The sequence below is a fragment of the Pseudophryne corroboree genome, chromosome 7 (genome assembly GCF_028390025.1).
Source record: "Pseudophryne corroboree isolate aPseCor3 chromosome 7, aPseCor3.hap2, whole genome shotgun sequence".
NCBI classification, from domain to species: domain Eukaryota; kingdom Metazoa; phylum Chordata; class Amphibia; order Anura; family Myobatrachidae; genus Pseudophryne; species Pseudophryne corroboree.
The window spans coordinates 13,325,534-13,349,579 of NC_086450.1; the positions used below are offsets into that span (position 1 = coordinate 13,325,534).

Here is a 24,046-nt window from a genome sequence, read left to right on the forward strand (position 1 = left end):
ACGCAGGTGAGTTCACTTCTTCTCCCCTAAGTCCCTCGTTGCAGTGAGCCTGTTGCCAGCAGGACTCACTGAAAATAAAAAACCTAAAAACTTTTTCTAAGCAGCTCTTTTGGAGAGCCACCTAGATTGCACCCTGCTCGGACGGGCACAAAAACCTAACTGAGGCTTGGAGGAGGGTCATAGGGGGAGGAGCCAGTGCACACCACCTGATCCTAAAGCTTTATTTTTGTGCCCTGTCTCCTGCGGAGCCGCTAATCCCCATGGTCCTGACGGAGTCCCCAGCATCCACTAGGACGTTAGAGAAACCATGTGCACTGCAGGGGTGGCAGATATAACATTTGCAGAGAGATAGATTTGGGTGGGTTATTTTGTTTCTGTGCAGGGTAAATACTGGCTGCTTTATTTTTACCCTGAAATTTAAATTTCAGTTTGAACACACCGCACCCAAATCTATCTCTCTCTGCACATGTTACATCTGCCTCACCTGCAGTGCAAATGGGGGGTGATTCCGAGTTGTTCGCTCGCAAGCTGCTTTTAGCAGCATTGCACACGCTAAGCCGCCGCCTACTGGGAGTGAATCTTAGCTTATCAAAATTGCGAACGAAAGATTCGCAATATTGCGAAAAGACTTCTCTGTGCAGTTTCTGAGTAGCTCGAGACTTACACTTCCAGTGCGATCAGTTCAGTGCTTGTCGTTCCTGGTTTGACGTCACAAACACACCCAGCGTTTGCCCACACACTCCCCCGTTTCTCCAGCCACTCCCGCGTTTTTCCAAGAAACGGTAGCGTTTTTTCACACACTCCCATAAAACGGACAGTTTCCGCCCAGAAACACCCACTTCCTGTCAATCACATTACGATCACCAGTACGAAGAAAAAACCTCGTAATGCCGTGAGTAAAATACCAATCTTCATAGCAAATTTACTTGGCGCAGTGCGAACATTGCGCATGCGCAGTTAGCGGAAAATCGCTGCGATGCGAAGAAAATTACTGAGCGAACAACTCGGAATGACCACCATGGTTTTGCCCAACTGCTAACAAATTTGATGCTGCGATCAACTCGGAATTACCCCCGTAATTCCTTAAATTTATATACGGCACTGATATACTTGTACAGAAAATGATTGCTTCAAGCTACTGCTGCTGAAGGTGGTTCCATAAACTAGTGAAATGATTAGTTTCACACGTGCCTTTCACCACGTGAGCGAACAAAAGCTTTTTGAACTTAGGGTATTTATTTGCACCGTCTTAGCCTTTTCCTATCATTCTTCCAAATCCTCAGGTCGTACAGATGTAAGAATCCAGCACACACATTCACATCATCACCTGGAGCAAAGTTACTAAAAGATGATTGCAGGGCTCTATCGAAAGAAGTGCGTGGACAAGAAACGCAAACGTTTTCTCCGGGAGATCAGGTGTCGCTTTCCTTAGAAACTCAAATGAAATGTTCCTTCGGCCACGCTGGTACCATTGTAGATTTTTTAATAAATTAATTGTACTTTTTTTTATTCATATGTAACAAAAGTACAACGTCTCATCTCATACTGGGAAACACAAATCAAAATGATAAACAACAAATAAATCATGAGACAGGTTAATTCAAAATGTACATTATAAATGAGGCTTGTGATGATCAATTATTCACGTTAACGTCTACGCATTTATTGATATGGATTTAAATAGTGCTGGTAAATTCTGCGCGCTTTACCAAAGCACGCACAAAGTACAACTCCCATTTCTTGCTGGCCATCCGCAGAACAGTAACACATGCGCATTTCAAATCGCAAGGTTCTAACGCCATGGTGCAGAAACACCTCGTAGATCAAGGATTTATATAACAATACACAGTTTCTGCCTCGTATTAGAGCGGGGATGGACCAAATACGGCCTGCCAGGCAATTTGTCCTGCTCCGACGCCTCCCACGCCGACACAGCCTGTATGCTCTCCTTCCAGCTGCCTCGGAACTCTAGGTCATTCTGTAAAGCAGCACAGCTGGGAGCAGAAGCGGTGACGCGCAGGATCGTGGCGGTGTGCTGGCGTCCGAGAGAAGGACCCTGTGGATGTGTCACGTGACCTCCTCCTCTGCAGCGCAGGGAGGTCACAGTCCATCACAGTGTCAGCGTGCTCTAGTGAGGAGGAAAGGGTGCTCTAGTAGTAAAGGTAAGTGGCCTGGGCAGAATTCTAATGGGCATAGTTGGATTAAAAGGGGCATGTGAAAGAGATAGCATGAAAGGGTATGTGGAGGACTGTGATGGCCTATAAGGGGCATGAGGAGGGGTCTGATGGCATTTCAGGGGCATGTTCATTCATTCTGTCCAGCAATTTAATTCATAAATACAGCAACCCTCCGCTGCTTACTAACACTCTCTAATAACCCCACCGGATGAAATAACTGCCACCCCTGTATTACAGCAATAGACTGTACACATGTCATGGTGCAAACACCGCCTAACAGGAGCCAATCAACAACTACAAACAGGGGGGCAGATGTATTAACCTGGAGATGGCATAAGGAAGTGATAAACCAGTGATATGTGCAAGGTGATAAACGCAGCAGCCAATTAGATCCTAACTGTTAATTTACATATGGGAGCTGATTGGCTGGTGCCTTTATCACCTTGCACATATCACTGGTTTATCACTTCCTTATGCCTTCTCCAGCTTAATACATCTGCCCCAGGTTTCTTTTCACTTGATGACTAGTGTCCATAGCAAAGATCGATTCATCGCTGGCGCTAATGGCAGAATTGCTGACTGTAATGTTTGCAGATAGTCGTCAAAGGGGAGGAAATGTTAAATCTGCCGCTCCAGAGCCACTGCCAGGAAACAGGAACCTTCGCCTCGTGTTCTGACAGCTGATGAGGCTTTTATGCTATCAGCAAACAGGCTGAAACCTCACTCCAAGCGTGGACCTTGTGTATATTGCTGAGCATTCAGTTACTGACTAGCCAGAGCCGGGCGTCTTGTGGCACCATGATAAAACGTCTCCAGTGACAACCAGCGTGTGTAATACAGTCAGGGTGGATGCCGCGATAAAGGCAGCGTGTGTTTTACAATGATGTCAGGCAGAAAAAAAAAACTGGACCCAGGGGCTGACACTCAGCGATGAAAGTAGGAGCCTGTGACACTGAGGGAGAATTATCCTGGCAGTATGGGATGATTTTACAGCCATGCTATATATATATATTTGAAACTTACCTGCTTTGTTCTTTGAATACTTGTGAACGCTAATCTCATTTACAGGCGGGCGGGATGTAGCACAGCTGCCTGTATGCGGGCAGGATGTAGCACAGCTGCCTGTATGCGGGTGCAGGGGGGCAGGATGTATCACAGCTGCCTGTATGCAGGTGCAGGAGAGCGGGATGTATCACAGCTGCCAGTATGCGGGCGGGATGTAGCACAGCTGCCTGTATGCAGGTGCAGGAGGGCGGGATGTATCACAGCTGCCAGTATGCTGGCGCAGGAGGGCGGGATGTAGCACAGCTGTCTGTATGCGGGCGCAGGAGGGCGGGATGTAGCACAGCTGTCTGTATGCGGGCGCAGGAGGGCGGGATGTAGCACAGCTGCCAGTATGCGGGTGCAGGAGGGTGGGATGTATCACAGCTGCCAGTATGCGGGCGGGATGTAGCACAGCTGCCTGTATGTGGGCGCAGGAGGGCCGGATGTATCACAGCTGCCAGTATGCGGGCGGGATGTAGCACAGCTGCCTGTATGTGGGTGCAGGAGTGCGGGATGTATCACAGCTGCCAGTATGCGGGCGCAAGAGGGCAGGATGTAGCACAGCTGCCAGTATGCGGGCACAGGAGGCCGGGATGTAGCACAGCTGCCAGTATGTGGGCGCAGGAGGGCGGGATAAAGCACAGCTGCCAGTATGTGGGGCAGGAGGGCGGGATGTAGCACAGCTGCCAGTATGCGGGCCGGATGTAGCAAAACTGCCTGTATGTGGGCGCAGGAGGGCGGGATGTATCAAAGCTGCCAGTATGCAGGCGCAGGAGGGCCGGATGTATCACAGCTGCCAGTATGTGGGCGCAGGAGGGCAGGATGTAGCACAGCTGCCAGTATGCTGGCACAGGAGGGAAGGATATATAACAGCTGTCAGTATGTGGGCGCAGGAGGGCGGGATGTAACACAGCTGCCAGTATGTAGGGCAGGAGGGCGGGATGTAGCACAGCTGCCAGTATGCGGGCCGGATGTAGCAAAACTGCCTGTATGTGGGCGCAGGAGGGCGGGATGTATCACAGCTGCCAGTATGCGGGCGGGATGTAGCACAGCTGCCTGTATGCGGGTGCCGGAGGGCGGTATGTAGCACAGCTGCCTGTATGCGGGTGCAGAGGGGCAGGATGTATCACAGCTGCCAGTATGTGGACGCAGGAGGGCAGGATGTAGCACAGCTGCCAGTATGCGGGCACAGGAGGGAAGGATATATAACAGCTGTCAGTATGTGGGCGCAGGAGGGCGGGATGTAACACAGCTGCCAGTATGTGGGGCAGGAGGGCGGGATGTAGCACAGCTGCCAGTATGCGGGCCGGATGTAGCAAAACTGCCTGTATGTGGGCGCAGGAGGGCGGGATGTATCACAGCTGCCAGTATGCGGGCGGGATGTAGCACAGCTGCCTGTATGCGGGTGCCGGAGGGCGGGATGTAGCACAGCTGCCTGTATGCGGGTGCAGGGGGGCAGGATGTATCACAGCTGCCAGTATGTGGACGCAGGAGGGCAGGATGTAGCACAGCTGCCAGTATGCGGGCACAGGAGGGAAGGATATATAACAGCTGTCAGTATGTGGGCGCAGGAGGGCGGGATGCAACACAGCTGCCAGTATGTGGGGCAGGAGGGCGGGATGTAGCACAGCTGCCAGTATGCGGGCCGGATGTAGCAAAACTGCCTGTATGTGGGCGCAGGAGGGCGGGATGTATCACAGCTGCCAGTATGCGGGCGGGATGTAGCACAGCTGCCTGTATACGGGTGCCGGAGGGTGGGATGTAGCACAGCTGCCTGTATGCGGGTGCAGGGGGGCAGGATGTATCACAGCTGCCTGTATGCAGGTGCAGGAGAGCGGGATGTATCACAGCTGCCAGTATGCGGGCGGGATGTAGCACAGCTGCCTGTATGCAGGTGCAGGAGGGCGGGATGTATCACAGCTGCCTGTATGTGGGTGCAGAAGGGCGGGATGTAGCACAGCTGCCTGTATGCAGGTGCAGGAGGGCGGGATGTAGCACAGCTGCCAGTATGCAGGTGGGCGGGATGTATCACAGCTGCCTGTACGTGGGTGCAGGAGGGCGGGATGTAGCACAGCTGCCAGTATGCAGCTGCAGGAGGGCGGGATGTAGCACAGCTGCCTGTATGTGGGTGCAGGAGGGTGGGATGTATCACAGCTGCCAGTATGCGGGCGGGATGTAGCACAGCTGCCTGTATGCGGGCGCAGGAGGGCGGGATGTAGCACAGCTGACTGTGTGCGGGCGCAGGAGGGTGGGATGTAGCACAGCTGCCTGTATGTGGGCGCAGGAGGGCAGGTTGTAGCACAGCTGCCAGTATGTGGGCGGGATGTAGCACAGCTGCCAGTATGCAGAGGCAGGATGTAGCACAGCTGCCAGTATGTGGGCGGGATGTAGCACAGCTGCCAGTGTGCAGGGGCAGGATGTAGCACAGCTGCCTGTATGCGGGCGCAGGAGGGCGGGATGAAGCACAGCTGCCAGTATGCAGGGGCAGGATGTAGTACAGCTGCCAGTATGTGGGCGGGATGTAGCAGAGGCTGCCAGTATGCAGGGGCAGGATGTAGCACAGCTGTCAGTATGCAGGGGCAGGATGTAGCACAGCTGCCAGTATTCGGGCACAGGGGGATGGGATGTAGCACAGCTGCCAGTATGCGGGCACAGGAGGGCGGGATGTAGCACAGCTGCCAGTATGCGGGTGCAGGAGGGCGGGATGTAGCACAGCTGCCAGTATGCGGGCACATGACAAATCATGCTTTCAGAGGAATAAATGCATACAAGAATAATAATACATAGCTACAAGGTCTGCCACATATATAACATAAAGGGAACTTTCTGATGTAAACGCCGATTGCGGCTTCTGTCACGCTGCAGAAACAAGCCACGCACATGGGTCATATTCAGTCACAAGACGTTATGACTCGCCGCACCATAAATCTCACCTTGTGTCGTGGTAATTTTGGGGGTGGTAGAGGTGCACGTCCTGCAGAAAACGCTCCATCATCATACTGCCGCTGACGCGGTTCCGCTTACAGACGGAAAGCTGCCTGTGCTGGTCACTTGCAAGATGCTGGAACAACAATGAAACATTTAATAAAGACAGAATAACACGGTGCAGGCGATTCATCTCCTCTGCTGCTTACAGATCCCATTTACACTGTAGCTGCTTCCGTCACATTTACTTAAATTTACGTCTTCTGGATATTTACAATGGACAGTGCGGGTCATTCCGAGTTGATCGGTCGCTAGCTATTTTTTGCAGCGCTGCGATCAGATAGTCGCCGCCTATGGGGAGTGTATTTTCGCTTTGCAAGTGTGCGATCGCATGTGCAGCCGAGCGGTACAAAAAAGTTTTGTGCAGTTTCTGAGTAGGTTTGAACTTACTCAGCCGCTGCGATCACTTCAGCCTGTCCGGGCCCGGAATTGACGTCAGACACCCGCCCTGCAAACGCTTGGACACGCCTGTGTTTTTCCAACCACTCCCAGAAAACGGTCAGTTGCCACCCACAAACGCCTTCTTCCTGTCAATCTCCTTGCGATCGGCTCTGCGAATGGATTCTTTGTTAAATCCATCGCTCAGCAACGATCCGCTTTGTACCCGTACGACGCGCCTGCGCATTGCGGTGCATACGCATGCGCAGTTTTGCCGAGCTTTGACCTGATCGCACCACAGCGAAAACACCTATCGTGCGATCAGGTCGGAATGACCCCCAGAATCCAGTTGTGTCTACGGACGGTAATCGTGCATTTAAAAGCCAATAGTCGCTGCTGTAGGTGCACGGAGAAACAATGGGAGCCCACTGTACACCACGGTATGACCACTTCATTCTCCACTGTAGGGGTAGACAATGTGTGACACACCAGCTGCTATGGTACTACACATCCCAGCACGCCTTGCTACAGTTGTAGCATACCAAACCAGCAAAACCGTATAGTTCTACATAAGCTGTACCCCTGCTCCCAGCGCCGGCTAAATGCGCCTTACCTTTTCTAGGTTCATGTAGTGCACTTGGCAGCAGCTGCAGTACCCCTGCCTGGACTGCACTGGACTGCCTCCCGGATGCGCAGGAATTTCTGCATGTTCACTGGGAAAACAAAATGAACATGAGTATGGCAGCACGGATGGTGTAATGGTTAGCATTACTGCCTCACAGCACTGAGATCATGGGTTCGATTCCCACCATGGCCACTCTGTGTGGAGTTTGTATATTCTCCCCATACTAGCGTGGGTTTCCTCCCACAATCCAAAAATATACTGGTAGGTTAATTGGATGCCAACAAAAATAAGAATTTACTTACCGATAATTCTATTTCTCGTAGTCCGTAGTGGATGCTGGGACTCCGTCAGGACCATGGGGAATAGCGGCTCCGCAGGAGACAGGGCACAAAAGTAAAAGCTTTAGGATCAGGTGGTGTGCACTGGCTCCTCCCCCTATGACCCTCCTCCAAGCCTCAGTTAGGATACTGTGCCCGGACGAGCGTACACAATAAGGAAGGATTTTGAATCCCGGGTAAGACTCATACCAGCCACACCAATCACACTGTACAACCTGTGATCTGAACCCAGTTAACAGCATGATAACAGCGGAGCCTCTGAAAAGATGGCTCACAACAATAATAACCCGATTTTTGTAACAATAACTATGTACAAGTATTGCAGTCAATCCGCACTTGGGATGGGCGCCCAGCATCCACTACGGACTACGAGAAATAGAATTATCGGTAAGTAAATTCTTATTTTCTCTGACGTCCTAGTGGATGCTGGGACTCCGTCAGGACCATGGGGATTATACCAAAGCTCCCAAACGGGCGGGAGAGTGCGGATGACTCTGCAGCACCGAATGAGAGAACTCCAGGTCCTCCTCAGCCAGGGTATCAAATTTGTAGAATTTAGCAAACATGTTTGCTCCTGACCAAGTAGCTGCTCGGCAAAGTTGTAAAGCCGAGACCCCTCGGGCCGCCGCCCAAGATGAGCCCACCTTCCTTGTGAAATGGGCATTTACATATTTTGGCTGTGGCAGGCCTGCCACAGAATGTGCAAGCTGAACTGTACTACACATCCAACTAGCAATCGTCTGCTTATAAGCAGGAGCACCCAGTTTGTTGGGTGCATACAGGATAACAGCAAGTCAGTTTTCCTGACTCCAGCCGTCCTGGAAACCTATATTTTCAGGGCCCTGACAACATCTAGCAACTTGGAGTCCTCCAAGTCCCTAATAGCCGCAGGTACCACAATAAACTGGTTCAGGTGAAACGCTGACACCACCTTAGGGAGAAACTGGGGACGAGTCCGCAGCTCTGCCCTGTCCGAATGGACAATCAGATATGGGCTTTTGTGAGACAAAGCCACCAATTCTGACACTCGCCTGGCCGAGGCCAGGGCCAACATCATGGTCACTTTTCATGTGAGATATTTCAAATCCACAGATTTGAGCGGTTTAAACCAATGTGATTTGAGGAATCCCAGAACTACGTTGAGATCCCACAGTGCCACTGGAGGCACAAAAGGGGGTTGTATATGCAATACTCCCTTGACAAACTTCTGGACTTCAGGAAGTGAAGCCAATTCTTTCTGGAAGAAAATTGACAGGGCCGAAATTTGAACCTTAATGGACCCCAATTTGAGGCCCATAGACACTCCTGTTTGTAGGAAATGCAGGAATCGACCGAGTTGAAATTTCTTCGTGGGGCCTTCCTGGCCTCACCCCACGCAACATATTTTCGCCACATGTGGTGATAATGTTGTGCGGTCACCTCCTTCCTGGCTTTGACCAGGGTAGGAATGACCTCTTCCGGAATGCCTTTTTCCCTTAGGATCCGGCGTTCCACCGCCATGCCGTCAAACGCAGCCGCGGTAAGTCTTGGAACAGACATGGTAATTGCTGAAGCAAGTCCCTTCTTAGCGGCAGAGGCCATGAGTCCTCTGTGAGTATTTTTTGAAGTTCCGGGTACCAAGTCCTTCTTGGCCAATCTGGAGCCACGAGTATAGTTCTTACTCCTCTACGTCTTATAATTCTCAGTACCTTGAGTATGATAAGCAGAGGAGGGAACACATACACCGACTGGTACACCCACTGTGTTACCAGAACGTCCACAGCTATTGCCTGAGAGTCTCTTGTGTTCAGGCGGGACGCCATCATGTCCACCTTTGGTCTTTCCCAACGGTTCACAATCATGTGGAAGACTTCCCGATGAAGTCCCCACTCTCCCAGGTGGAGGTCGTGTCTGCTGAGGAAGTCTGCTTCCCAGTTGTCCACTCCCGGCATGAACACTGCTGACAGTGTTATCCCATGATTTTCCGCCCAGCGAAGAATCTTTGCAGTTTCTGCCATTTCCCTCTTGCTTCTTGTGCCGCCCTGTCTGTTTACGTGGGCGACTGCCGTGATGTTGTCCCACTGGATCAATACCGGCTGACCTTGAAGCAGAGGTCCTGCTAAGCTTAGAGCAATTGTTTTATGTGGAGAGAAGTCTCCAGACTTGATCACACTCCCTGGAAATTTTTTCCCTGTGTGACTGCTCCCCAGCCTCTCCGGCTGGCATCCGTGGTCACCAGGACCCAGTCCTGAATGCCGAATCTGCGGCCCTTTAGTAGATGAGCACTCTGCAGCCACCGCAGAAGAAACACCCTTGTCCTTGGAGACAGGGTTATCCGCTGATGCATCTGAAGATGCGATCCGGACCATTTTTCCAGCAGATCCCACTGAAAAGTTCTTGCGTGAAAACTGCCGAATGGAATCGCTTCGTAAGAAGCCACCATTTTTCCCAGGACCCTTGTGCAATGATGCACTGACACTTTTCCTGGTTTTAGGAGGTTCCTGACTAGCTCGGATAACTCCCTTGCTTTCTTCTCCGGGAGAAACACCCTTTTCTGGACTGTGTCCAGAATCATCCCTAGGAACAGCAAATTGTCGTCGGAAACAGCTGCGGTTTTGGAATATTTAGAATCCACCCATGCTGTCGTAGAACTACTTGAGATAGTGCTACTGCGACCTCCAACTGTTCTCTGGACCTTGCCCTTATCAGGATATCGTCCATTTTCTTTGAAGAAGAATCATCATTTCGGCCATTACCTTGGTAAAGACCCGGGGTGCCGTGGACAATCCAACCGGCATCGTCTGAAACTGATAGTGACAGTTCTGTACCACGAACCTGAGGTACCCTTAGTGAGAAGGGCAAATTGGGACATGAAGGAAGCATCCCTGATGTCCCGGGACACCATATAGTCCCCTTCTTCCTGGTTCGCTATCACTGCTCTGAGTGACTCCATCTTGATTTGAACCTTTGTATGTAAGTGTTCAAATATTTCAGATTTAGAATAGGTCTCACCGAGCCGTCTGGCTTCAGTACCACAATATAGTGTGGAATAATACCCCTTTCCTTGTTGTAGGAGGAGTACTTTGATTATCACCTGCTGGGAATACAGCTTGTGAATTGTTTCCAATACTGCCTCCCTGTCGGAGGGAGACGTTGGTAAAGCAGACTTCAGGAACCTGCGAGGGGGAGACGTCTCGAATTTCCAATCTTTACCCCTGGGATACTACTTGTAGGATCCAGGGGTCCTGTACGGCCCCAGCGTCATGCTGAGGACTTGGCAGAAGCGGTGGAAGGCTTCTGTTCCTGGGAATGGGCAGCCTGCTGCAGTCTTCTTCCCTTTCCTCTATCCCTGGGCAGATATGACTGGCCTTTTGCCCGCTTGCCCTTATGGGGACGAAAGGACTGAGGCTGAAAAGACGGTGTCTTTTTCTGCTGAGATGTGACTTAGGGTAAAAAAGGTGGATTTTCCAGCTGTTGCCGTGGCCACCAGGTCCGATGGACCGACCCCAAATAACTCCTCCCCTTTATACGGCAATACTTCCATGTGCCGTTTGGAATCTGCATCACCTGACCACTGTCGTGTCCATAAACATCTTTTGGCAGATATGGACATCGCACTTACTCTTGATGCCAGAGTGCAAATATCTCTCTGTGCTCTATAGTCAATAAAATACTGTCCCTGTCAAGGGTATCAATATTTTCAGTCAGGGAATCCGACCAAGCCACCCCAGCGCTGCACATCCAGGCTGAGGCGATAGCTGGTCGCAGTATAACACCAGTATGTGTGTATATACTTTTTAGGATATTTTCCCGCCTCCTATCAGCTGGCTCCTTGAGGGCGGCCGTATCTGGAGACGGTACCGCCACTTGTTTTGATAAGCGTGTGAGCGCCTTATCCACCCTAAGGGGTGTTTCCCAACGCGCCCTAACTTCTGGCGGGAAAGGGTATACCGCCAATAATTTTCTATCGGGGGAAACCCACGCATCATCACACACTTCATTTAATTTATCTGATTCAGGAAAAACTACATGTAGTTTTTTCACACCCACATAATACCCTTTTTTGTGGTACTTGTAGTATCAGAAATATGTAACACCTCCTTCATTGCCCTTAACATGTAACGTGTGGCCCTAAAGGAAAATACGTTTGTTTCTTCACCGTCGACACTGGAGTCAGTGTCCGTGTCTGTGTCTATGTCGACCGACTGAGGTAAATGGGCGTTTTAAAGTCCCTGACGGTGTTTGAGACGCCTGGACAGGTACTAATTTGTTTGCCGGCCGTCTCATGTCGTCAACCGACCTTGAAGCGTGTTGACATTATCACGTAATTCCTTAAATAAGCCATCCGTTCCGGTGTCGACTCCCTAGAGAGTGACATCACCATTACAGGCAATTGCTCCGCCTCCTCACCAACATCGTCCTCATACATGTCGACACACACGTACCGACACACAGCACACACACAGGGAATGCTCTGATAGAGGACAGGACCCCACTAGCCCTTTGGGGAGACAGAGGGAGCGTTTGCCAGCACACACCAAAACGCTATAATTATAAGGGACAACCTTTATATAAGTGTTTTCCCTTATAGCATCTTAATATATAATCATATCGCCAAATAAGTGCCCCCCCTCTCTGTTTTAACCCTGTTTCTGTAGTGCAGTGCACGGGAGAGCCTGGGAGCCTTCCCACCAGCAGTTCTGTGAGGGAAAATGGCGCTGTGTGCTGAGGAGATAGGCCCCGCCCCCTATTCCGGCGGGCTCTTCTCCCGGTTTTTCTGAGACCTGGCAGGGGTGAAATACATCCATGTAGCCTCAGGGACTATATGTGATGTATTCTTTTTAGCCAGAAAAGGTATTAACATTGCTGCCCAGGGCGCCCCCCCCAGCGCCCTGCACCCTCAGTGACCGTTGGTGTGAAGTGTGCTGAGAGCAATGGCGCACAGCTGCAGTGCTGTGCGCTACCTCATGAAGACTGAAAAGCCTTCAGCCGCCGGTTTCTGGACCTCTTCTTACTTCGGCATCTGCAAGGGGGTCGGCGGCGCGGCTCCGGTGACCCATCCAGGCTGTACCTGTGATCGTCCCTCTGGAGCTAGTGTCCAGTAGCCTAAGAAGCAAATCCATCCTGCATGCAGGTGAGTTCACTTCTTCTCCCCTAGGTCCCTCGTTGCAGTGAGCCTGTTGCCAGCAGGACTCACTGTAAAATAATAAAACTATCAAAACTTTTACTCTAAGCAGCTCTTTAGGAGAGCCACCTAGATTGCACCCTGCTCGGACGGGCACAAAAACCTAACTGAGGCTTGGAGGAGGGTCATAGGGGGAGGAGCCAGTGCACACCACCTGATCCTAAAGCTTTTACTTTTGTGCCTTGTCTCCTGTGGAGCCGCTATTCCCCATGGTCCTGACGGAGTCCCAGCATCCACTAGGATGTCAGAGAAATTAACCCTAGCGTGAATGTGTGTGTACATGTGATAGGGAATATAGAGTGTAAGCTCCACTGGGGCAGGGACTGATGTGAATGGCCAAATATTCTCTGTAAAGAGCTGTGGAATATGTGTGCGCTATATAAATAACTGGTAATAAATAAATAATGAGTATACTTAGGGTCTTATGTGGATAGTCAGCTACTGTAACACAAACATATTATACAGCAGATACCAAATCACATGGTTCTCTAACGGTAAGGTGATTTCCACATACAAGTTATCCGTTATAGCTGACCGCTCGCACTGACGGCGGCTAGGCGCTCCGGGGGGTGAAGCAGCAGTGAGTGGTCACCACGGGCCCCTGCTGTACATAGGGCCACAGACGTGTTACTTGTTATCGCTAACCGCTCGCACTGACGTCTAGGGCCAGAACCTCAGCGCGCGAGTCTTTAGGATGCTGAGTGTCAGACTTAGCACTACTAAAGATATAGAACTATGGGGCTTAGGTCATAGCCTGCGAGATGCCATTCCGGATTTATCATTCAAAATACAAAGCCAGACAGGTTTTGCCTTTCAATTAATAGCCGCTTTTACAAATACAGGTAGATTGGGCGGAATAGCGTCCACGTCTCCATCTCGCAGGCTGCTACGTAAGCCCCTACGCCTGTAACTGCGGATCTGCGCATCACTGCATCATCCAACCGGCTGCTGCAATGTATGGAATAAATAAGAAGACTCATTTAATTGCAGGAGAAAAGGGTATATTTTATGTCGGGGATCCTGCACCTGTCATATATAGGCGGAGACAGCTCACCTGTGGGAGGAGCCAATATCACTTTACTAGGAAGTAGTGACCTCCTACTGAATAGACACAGTCTGTGCTTATAAACCTTGGTTCAGACCCCAGCATGTCTGCCTCCTGTGTGCAGGTGAAGGGGTAATTTTGCCCTTATTGGTTACATGGCACGCCCCGTCAGGAACAATGACAAGAGGATATGATGCCAGGAGAAGCATCAATACACTACACCAAGCAACATTGTGCTGCTAGTGATATAGAACACCCAGCACTATTATCTTACAACTACTGTACGGCCTAGCTTCCACCTGCTGTACGGCCTAGCTTCCACCTGCTGTACGGCCTAGCTTCCACACGCTGTACGGCCTAGCTTCCACCTGCTGTACGGCCTAGCTTCCACCTGCTGTACGGCCTAGCTTCCACACGCTGTACGGCCTAGCTTCCACCTGCTGTACGGCCTAGCTTCCACACGCTGTACGGCCTAGCTTCCACCTGCTGTACGGCCTAGCTTCCACACGCTGTACGGCCTAGATTACACCTGCTGTACGGCCTAGTTTAAACCTACTGTACGGCCTAGCTTACACCTGCTGTACGGCCTAGATTACACCTGCTGTACGGCCTAGCTTCCACCTGCTGTACGGCCTAGTTTAAACCTACTGTACGGCCTAGCTTACACCTGCTGTACGGCCTAGATTACACCTACTGTACGGCCTAGCTTCCACCTGCTGTACGGCCTAGTTTAAACCTACTGTACGGCCTAGCTTACACCTGCTGTACGGCCTAGATTACACCTACTGTACGGCCTAGTTTAAACCTACTGTACGGCCTAGTTTAAACCTACTGTACGGCCTAGCTTACACCTGCTGTACGGCCTAGCTTCCACACGCTGTACGGCCTAGCTTCCACACGCTGTACGGCCTAGCTTCCACACGCTGTACGGCCTAGCTTCCACACGCTGTACGGCCTAGCTTCCACCTGCTGTGCGGCCTAGCTTCCACCTGCTGTGCGGCCTAGCTTCCACACGCTGTGCGGCCTAGCTTCCACCTGCTGTACGGCCTAGCTTCCACACGCTGTACGGCCTAGATTACACCTGCTGTACGGCCTAGCTTCCACCTGCTGTACGGCCTAGTTTAAACCTACTGTACGGCCTAGCTTACACCTGCTGTACGGCCTAGATTACACCTGCTGTACGGCCTAGCTTCCACCTGCTGTACGGCCTAGTTTAAACCTACTGTACGGCCTAGCTTACACCTGCTGTACGGCCTAGATTACACCTGCTGTACGGCCTAGATTACACCTACTGTACGGCCTAGTTTAAACCTACTGTACGGCCTAGTTTAAACCTACTGTACGGCCTAGCTTACACCTGCTGTACGGCCTAGCTTACACCTGCTGTACGGCCTAGTTTAAACCTACTGTACGGCCTAGTTTCCACCTGCTGTACGGCCTATCTTACACCTGCTGTACGGCCTAGCTTCCACCTACTGTACGGCCTAGCTTCCACCTACTGTACGGCCTAGCTTCCACCTACTGTACGGCCTAGTTTACACCTACTGTATGGCCTGATTTGTTCAGCAAGTGTAACATGGATTATTCCGCAATCTGATTATACGGCGCTCCCACGTTGTAAACAGTAAAAATGATGGATGATCAGGAGACAATAACTTTTCCTGATGAATGTAAGATGCGTTGTTTCAGTGTGACCGTAATCCTTATAAAATAAGTCTTTTAGCATGTTTCATACAGAAGGCACTGTACAATGAGTCCAAGGAACAGGGGCACTATAATCACCAGAGTAGGCCCGCTTTGTAACGCCCACACGGGGTTCTCACAATAATCCATGGTTCTGTGATCTGATAAACACATAATCAATGGTATCCAATATGCCCCCATATAGGCTGACCAGAACGGATCCGACAGAACACTTGGGGCGACACTCCATGCATATAAACACTGTGATATGTATACAGAGGAAATCCAAATTTACAGCAACTGAGAAAACGTCATCAGATTCCAATAATCTCCATTTTATAACGTAGCAGTCTGTGCCTCCGACAGGCTGAAAGCTGAGCCAGGGAACATCACATGATTATTAGCACAAAAGTGTAAAAGAATGTATATTATATGTTAAAGATAGAAAAGAATACTGGAGCCTGATTCAGATGTGGTTGGAGGTGCTATCACTGTATGGTAGCACTGTATGGTGATGCAGCAGGAGGCGTTTATTACAAGCAGACGCCTCCTGCTGCAGTAGTGATCCCACTGAGACACCATGGCGCGGCTAACGGCACCCGTCGCAGAAGCCAGGAATTCTCTCTCTTACGACGGAGATTCCCAACCTCTTCCCACCCCCTAAATGGCGGCGACACACCTCCGTTTTCACATACAAGGCCCCCACCCCCCCAGACGGGGGCAGAATAGCATGGCAGCAGTACCGACCGGATATGAATCAGGCCCTTTGTTTTTATTTCTACCGTATGTCACAGAATCTAAAACCAAAAAATGATTTAAGAGGATCAACTACTGCACATGAACACACATCACTGTCAGTCTGCAATGGAGAAGATGCATCTAAAAATAATTAGATGTCTCTAATTAGCAGCTAAGGAAGGAGGAAGTTTTGCATCAGTCCGGGGAAAATGCAGAAGGCTGGTACATTTGTACTCTGCTGAATAAAACTGCTCTGTACAGATTGGCCAGTGTTGTCATAGCGAACATAACTGACATGCTGTGCTTTGGCAGTTTAGCTTCTCGTCGTATAACAGAGCCCTTTTAAGCTGACTACACTACACATGCAATCGGGGTACACTACACATGTCATGCAATCATACACGTCATCGCGTCCCAAATCATTTAAATCTGAAAATATATCCCCACATAAATTTCTGATACAAAATTAAGAGGGGAAAAATGAGACGGGACGTTTGCTGATTCGTGGTGTTGGGTTTTTTTTTGCTAGTGGGAGAATAAAATGTAAAGATGACCTACACACGCTGCCATGTCACCACAGTGACCAACTGCGCACATTACCATTTAATACACTAGACAATCAACTCTGAGCTTCCTGCGCACATCACTCCGATCTGAATCCACCCCCGATAGCGTACATTTACTTTCTTACAGAATAAACAGGAATAACTGATTATTTTCTTTCCTGTCTAAGTCATGTTATAATGTCAGCTGTGGTTTATAATAAGCGTCACTGGCGCTAAAGGGGTCGTACAAGAATTGCGTCCTTCTTCACTGCAGCAAGGACATACCCAGGTTCTAGGTCAGTACTGTGTAGAATGTAGATTGTGATTCGGATTTGGAAGTTACACTGAAAAAGCAGGTAAGATTGTATCTGGAACAAACCATGGGCCTAATTCAGAGTTGATCGCAGCAGCAAATTTGTTAGCAGTTGGGCAAAAACATGGGGGTCATTTCGAGTTGTTCGCTCTGTATTTTTCTTTGCATCGCAGCGATTTTCCGCTAACTGCGCATGCGCAATGTTCGCACTGCGACTGCGCCAAGTAAATTTGCTATGCATTTAGGAATTTTACTCACGGCATTACGAGGTTTTTTCTTCGTTCTGGTGATCGGAGTGTGATTGACAGGAAGTGGGTGTTTCTGGGCGGAAACTGGCCGTTTTATGGGTGTGTGTGAAAAAACGCTACCGTTTCTGGGAAAAACGCGGGAGTGGCTGGAGAAACGGAGGAGTGTCTGGGCGAACGCTGGGTGTGTTTATGACGTCAAACCAGGAACGACAAGCACTGAACTGATCGCAGATGCCGAGTAAGTTTGAAGCTACTCAGAAACTGCTAAGAAGTGTCTATTCGCAATTTTGCTAATCTTTCGTTCGCAATTTTGATAAGCTAAGATTCACTCCCAGTAGGCGGCGGCTTAGCGTGTGCAAAGCTGCTAAAAGCAGCTTGCGAGCGAACAACTCGGAATGACCACCCATGTGCACTGCAGGGGAGGCAGATATAACATGTGCAGAGAGAGTTAGATTTGGGTGTGGTGTGTTCAAACTGAAATCTAATTTGCAGTGTAAAAATAAAGCAGCCAGTATTTACCCTGCACAGACACAAAATAACCCACCCAAATCTAACTCTCTCTGCACATGTTATATCTGCCTCCCCTGCAGTGCACATGGTTTTGCCCAATTGCTATCAAAAATCCTGCTGTGATCAACTTGGAATTACCCCCCATGTGCACTGCAGGTGGGGCAGATGTAACTTGTGCAGAGAGAGTTAGATTTGGATGGGGCGTGTTCAAACTGAAATCTAAATTGCAGTGTAAAAGTAAAGCAGCCAGTATTTACCCTGCACAGAAACAAAATAACCCACCCAAATCTAAGGGTGTGTACACACGGTGAGATATTTTCTTTAGATTTTGACTATATAGTCAAAATCGCAAGAAAAGTTAGTGCAGATCGCAAGGTGAAAGTCACCTTGCGATCCCGATTCGATCCCGATGCGCGGTCCCGCCAGGTCGGCATCGCAAGAAAAGTTAGACTGTGCAGGCAAGTCAATCCTTGCTAGATCGGTGTACTATCTAGTTCATCTCACATGTCAATGACATCTCACATAAGCCAAAATCTCACATAAGCCAAAATCGTAAGCACACATAGGGGTCGATTCAATTCGGCAACAGTTGAATAGCGCCGGGAGTTTGCTCCCGGCGCTATTCAATACAGCGACGACTGACCCTCAATTGTCAGGAATTCTTCTCTCATCCCCAGGGGATGAGAGAAGAAACCCGACAAAAGTGCGGCCGGCGCGAGGCTGATTCTGTCGGGAATGCCCGTTCTCCCGACAAAACTACCTGTTAAGTCGGCGAGAACGGGCCATCGCCGACTTAACTGGAGCTGAATTGAATAGCGTCGGGAGCTAATTCCCGGCGCTATTCAACTGTTGCCGAATTGAATAGACCCCATGGTCCATATCTCAAGAAAAGTTAGTCAAAATCGGTGGTGCTGGGCTCCGGGGAGTTCAAGGGAAATCGCAAGTGAAAATCGGGCATAGCAAGAATCTCACCGTGTGTACACACCCTAACTCTCTCTGCACATGTTACATCTGCCCCACCTGCACTGCACATGGTTTTGCCCAACTGCTAACAAATTTGCTGCTGCAATCAACTCTTAATTAACCCCAATGTTGCCACGCAATGGGAGCAAATACATGTATATTGTTTCTGTGCAGGGTAAATACCAGCTGCATTTGCATGTAGCCCACAAATGTTAGACATCTTTATGTTTACGCTGCAATTTAGATTTCAGTTTGAACACACCCCGCCCATATCTAACTCTGCACATGTTACATCTGCCCCACCCGCAGTGCAGTACAGTTTTGCCCAGTTGCCTGCTTTTTTTTGGTTTGCTTCCACATCCAGATAACCCCCCCTTTGTGCGATCTAGCAGTAAATCTAGTAGCGGAGTTCCATACTCCAGCACAGTGTAATATACAGTAATGTAACAGATTATCTTACCTGCCAATGCTCTCCATCGCAGCACAGTTTGTTTGATCTTTCCTATCCCCATCTGTAAGAAAAGCACATCCGTCACTGTATCATACTGCAAATGCCCCCCCTTTGCTACCACAGGGCACCTGTATGATTCTGTGTGCCACAATCCTGCTTGTATATAGTGATGTCCCATTCAGGACCAGTCAGTGACGCATGCAGAATACTGTCGGCGTGGTACAGGGACTACTATGCCTCCGGCCGCCGCTATCACATAAAACGCGGCCCTCGCCTGCTGCCACATTATGTAAAAGTACTGATCATCTAAGTCATTTACTAATAACAGGTCCTCAGGACCTCACACAGGGTCACATTTCCAGGTCACCCGGCAGGTGCACAGGTGTATTCCTTACTCACCGACATAAAAGATCCACAGTGAGGTGACCTGGAAAACATGAACTGTTTGGGGTTCTGAGGGCCGAGAATGAGAACCTATCCCTATAGGAGTATAGGGAGCAAATCATGATAATCTTACAGTCACACAGAGTAACATTATATATGAAGTCTGAGGGGTATATGCAATTAGCGGCGAATCGCGGCAAATTATCGACGTTTTTTAATTCGACACAATTCGACAGGTGAATTCCGGCAGGTGGCTTCCGGAATTCACCATATTCAATGAAAAACGGATTCGACAGTCCCGCGGGCGAAAAACGGCCGATTTGCCACGATTTAAAAAAACGGGGAAAAACGGGAAAAACCCAGAAAAAAATGGCGTGGGGTCCCCCCTCCAAAGCATAACCAGCCTCGGGCTCTTCGAGCTGGTCCTGGTTCTAAAAATACGGGGAAAAAATTGACAGGGGATCCCCCGTATTTTTAAAACCAGCACCGGGCTCTGCGCCTGGTGCTGGTGCAAAAAATACGGGGGACAAAAAGAGTAGGGGTCCCCCGTATTTTTTACACCAGCATCGGGCTCCACTAGCTGGACAGATAATGCCACAGCCGGGGGTCACTTTTATACAGTGCCCTGCGGCCGTGGCATTAAATATCCAACTAGTCACCCCTGGCCGGGGTACCCTGGGGGAGTGGGGACCCCTTCAATCAAGGGGTCCGTCCCCTCCAGCCACCCAAGGGCCAGGGGTGAAGCCCGAGGCTGTCCCCCCCCATCCAAGGCCTGCGGATGGGGGGCTGATAGCCTTGTCAAAATTGAAAGAATATTGTTTTTTCCAGTAGTACTACAAGTCCCAGCAAGCCTCCCCCGCAAACTGGTACTTGGAGAACCACAAGTACCAGCATGCGGGAGAAAAACGGGCCCGCTGGTACCTGTAGTACTACTGGGAAAAAAATACCCAAATAAAAACAGGAGACACACACCGTGACAAGTACAACTTTATTACACACTGCCGACACACATACATACTTACCTATGTTGACACGCCGACTGCCACAGTCTCCGACGATCCGAGGGTACCTGTGAAAAAAATTATACTCACCTGCCAGTGTCCAGAGATAAATCCACGTCCAGAGATAATCCTCGTACTTGGCAAAAAAAAAAAACACGAACACCCGAACCACCGGACTGAAAGGGGTCCCATGTAGACACATGAGCACCCTTTCCCCGAATGCCGGGACATCACGTGACTCCTGTCACTGAGGTCCCTTCAGCCAATCAGGAAGCGCTACTCCGTGGCGCTCACCTGATTGGCTGTGCGCGTCTAAGCTCAGACAGCGCATCGCACAGCTGCCTCCATTACTTTCAATGGTGGGAACTTTGCCGTCAGCGGTGGGGTTACCCGCGGTCAGCCGCTGACCGGCGGGTGACCCCACCGCTAACCGCAAAGTTCCCACCATTGAATATAATGGAGGGAGCTGTGCGATGCGCTGACAGCTCAGACGCGCACAGAGCCAATCAGCAGAGTGCAAGGACGTTGCGCTCGCTGATTGGCTTACGAGACCTTTCAGTGACAGCAGTCACGGGGGGGTCTCTCTGCATTCGGGGAAAGGGGTCCCATGTGTCAACATGGGACCCCTTTCAGTACGCTGGTCGGGTGTTCGTTTTCTTTTTTTGACAAGTACGTGGATTTATCTCTGGACCATGGATCAGGCGAGTATAATTATCTTTTATTTTCAGGTACCCGTGGATTCTACTTGGAGAAGAGGACCGACTGCTTCGTGTCAACATAGGTAAGTATGTGTGTGTCGGCAGTGTGTAATAAAGTTGTACTTGTCACGGTGTGTGTCTCCTGTTTTTATTTGGGTATTTTTTTTCCAGTAGTACTACAGGTACCAGCGGGCCCGTTTTTCTCCCGCATGCTGGTACTTGTGGTTCTCCAAGTACCAGCTTGCGGGGGAGGCTTGCTGGGACTTGTAGTACTATTGGAAAAAACAATATTCTTTCCATTTTGACAAGGCTATCAGCCCCCCATCCGCAGCCCTTGGATGGGGGGGGACAGCCTCGGGCTTCACCCCTGGCCCTTGGGTGGCTGGGGGGGGGGGGACCCCTTGATTGAAGGGGTCCCCACTCCCCCAGGGTACCCCGGCCAGGGGTGACTAGTTGGATATTTAATGCCACGGCCGCAAGGCACTGTATAAAAGTGACCCCCGGCTGTGGCATTATCTGTCCAGCTAGTGGAGCCCGATGCTGGTGTAAAAAATACGGGGGACCCCTACTCTTTTTGTCCCCCGTATTTTTTGCACCAGCACCAGGCGCAAAGCCCGGTGCTGGTTTTAAAAATACGGGGGATCCCCTGTCAATTTCCCCCCCGCATTTTTAGAACCAGGACCAGCTCGAAGAGCCCGAGGCTGGTTATGCTTTGGAGGGGGGACCCCACGCCATTTTTTTCCTGAATTTTACCATTCCATCTAAAAAAAATAAAATAAAAAAATATAAAAAATATATAAATAATACTTGTGCCTCCAAAAAAGACAAACCAAGTACCTAATCCCTTCTAATATAAATAGATATGCTATTATCAATAAAAAAAACACAAAAAAAAACATGTTTTAAATTTTTTTTATTAGTTTCACCCACCAAAGTGTGGCGGATTGAAAATGACGAATTTACTGTGTAAAAGCACTGTTGTCGAATTTCCAAACTTCAATTGAATACACTGTGGTCGAATTGCAGCACTTGTATCATTGCAGAAAAGTCGAATTTGACAAAAGTCGAATTTCAAAAAGTCGAATTTTGAAAGTCCGTTTTTTGGACGGAAAGTACTGAATTGCATTGACGATTTTTTTTTGTGGGCGAAAAAGTCCCGAAATTCGACAATTTCGGGAATTCGACCGCAATTGCATATACCCCTAAGAAGCATAAACAGAACACTTTTCTGAGAAGATTCAGCACAATTACACCGCAGCTTTCCCTGGTGCGCTGAACAATATTAAAAGGGGAACAATGGGTTAACAGAGATACAGGGGTTCAATCACTTCAGGCAACCTCATCTCGGAGTTTCTCTCCCAGGACGAGCAAGATCGCAAGTGCTAATTTATGCATGCCCAGAAAAAAAACGCTGTGACACGCCTGCGTTTACCCAACCACTCCCGTTACCACCCCCAAACGCTGTCTTCCTGTCATTCACTTTGCGACTAATCTCCCGGTGCGATCGCCATCGCAAGTCATTCGTAGCACGTGCACACTGTGCCCATACGGGGTGGTCTTCAGTATGCCGCCGGCTGGCATTCCGGCCGCCAGCCACTCATACTACACCCCACCCCTCCATACACAGAAAAAAAACATTGAATATTTTGCGTACAACAGCCGCTGTGTGACGGCATCTAAATTAAGCCCATAGTGTGCTAAATGAGGCTTTTTGCGCAATTTTCGGGTAGGTGTGTGTAGACACATTTGTATATAATAATAATGGGGGTAATTCAGACCTGATCGCTAGGTTGCGTTTTCTCACAGCCTGCGATCAGGTCTGAACTGCGCATGCGTATGCACCGCAATGCGCAGGCACGATGGACCACAGCAACGGGTATCGATGCATAGCGACGGGATGGTGCGAAAAAAGCGATCGCACGGGTGATCGCAAGGTGACCGACAGGGAGAAGGTGTTTGTGGGTGGCAACTGAACCGTTTTCTGGGAGTGGTTGGAAAAATGCAGGCGTGTCCATGCGTTTGCAGGGCGGGTGTCTGACGTCAATTCCGGTCCCAGACAGGCTGAAGTGATCGCAGCGGCTGAGTAAGTCCTGGGCTGTGCAGAGACTGCACAAGATCTGTATGTACAGCTCTGCTACACATGCGATCGCACACTTGCACAGCGAAAATACACTCCGCTATGTGCGGCGACTATCTGATCGCAGGACTGCAAAAATCGCCTGCTAGCAATCAGGTGTGAATTAGGCCCAGTGCTTTCTGCGTGTGTCACTGTATTACCTTGTACTGAAGCAGATGAACCTCCGTCAGACGGCCTTTTCTCATCATACATCTGTAAATAAATGCCACATTTAAATGTGATATCAAGTAATAAAATTATTATTCTAACACTATAAAGTACTAACATACAATATAAAGAGTAGGTGTCTGTGTTATACTACTCTTACTACACGTAGAACTACAGTATTTTAAAAAATGTAAGAATATGAATAAATTATAAACAACAAAGAACATAAAGGTCTATTATTCTGCATTTGGAGCAGGGAGGCACCATACGTAAAGCGGAGGTATCACACATTGAGCAGGTCTATGAGCAGAAGTGACAGAGGATTGTGGTGCAGGGAGCAAGCGTCAGGCCTTACAATTAGAAACTGGTCACCCTCCTGCCGTGCTCTGCCCTCCTCTGGTCACGTTCTCTGATAGGTGGGGTGCGAGTGGGCCCAGTCGCCTTGGTATAGAGACATGGGGGTCATTCCGAG

General features: G+C 49.7%; 1 protein-coding gene across 2 annotated transcripts in view; it reads right to left on the reverse strand.

Moving 5' to 3' along the window:
- Positions 1-24,046, reverse strand: part of ZDBF2 (zinc finger DBF-type containing 2) — a 109,999-nt gene that overhangs the window by 51,837 nt on the left and 34,116 nt on the right. For both annotated transcript variants that reach the window (XM_063932702.1, XM_063932703.1), the window contains 4 exons: positions 23,568-23,619; positions 19,217-19,268; positions 7,198-7,297; positions 6,155-6,282 (listed from right to left, as the gene is read on the reverse strand). In XM_063932702.1, the coding sequence (XP_063788772.1) occupies positions 6,155-6,282; positions 7,198-7,297; positions 19,217-19,268; positions 23,568-23,619 (332 nt within the window). The remainder of the gene's footprint in view (positions 1-6,154; positions 6,283-7,197; positions 7,298-19,216; positions 19,269-23,567; positions 23,620-24,046) is intronic.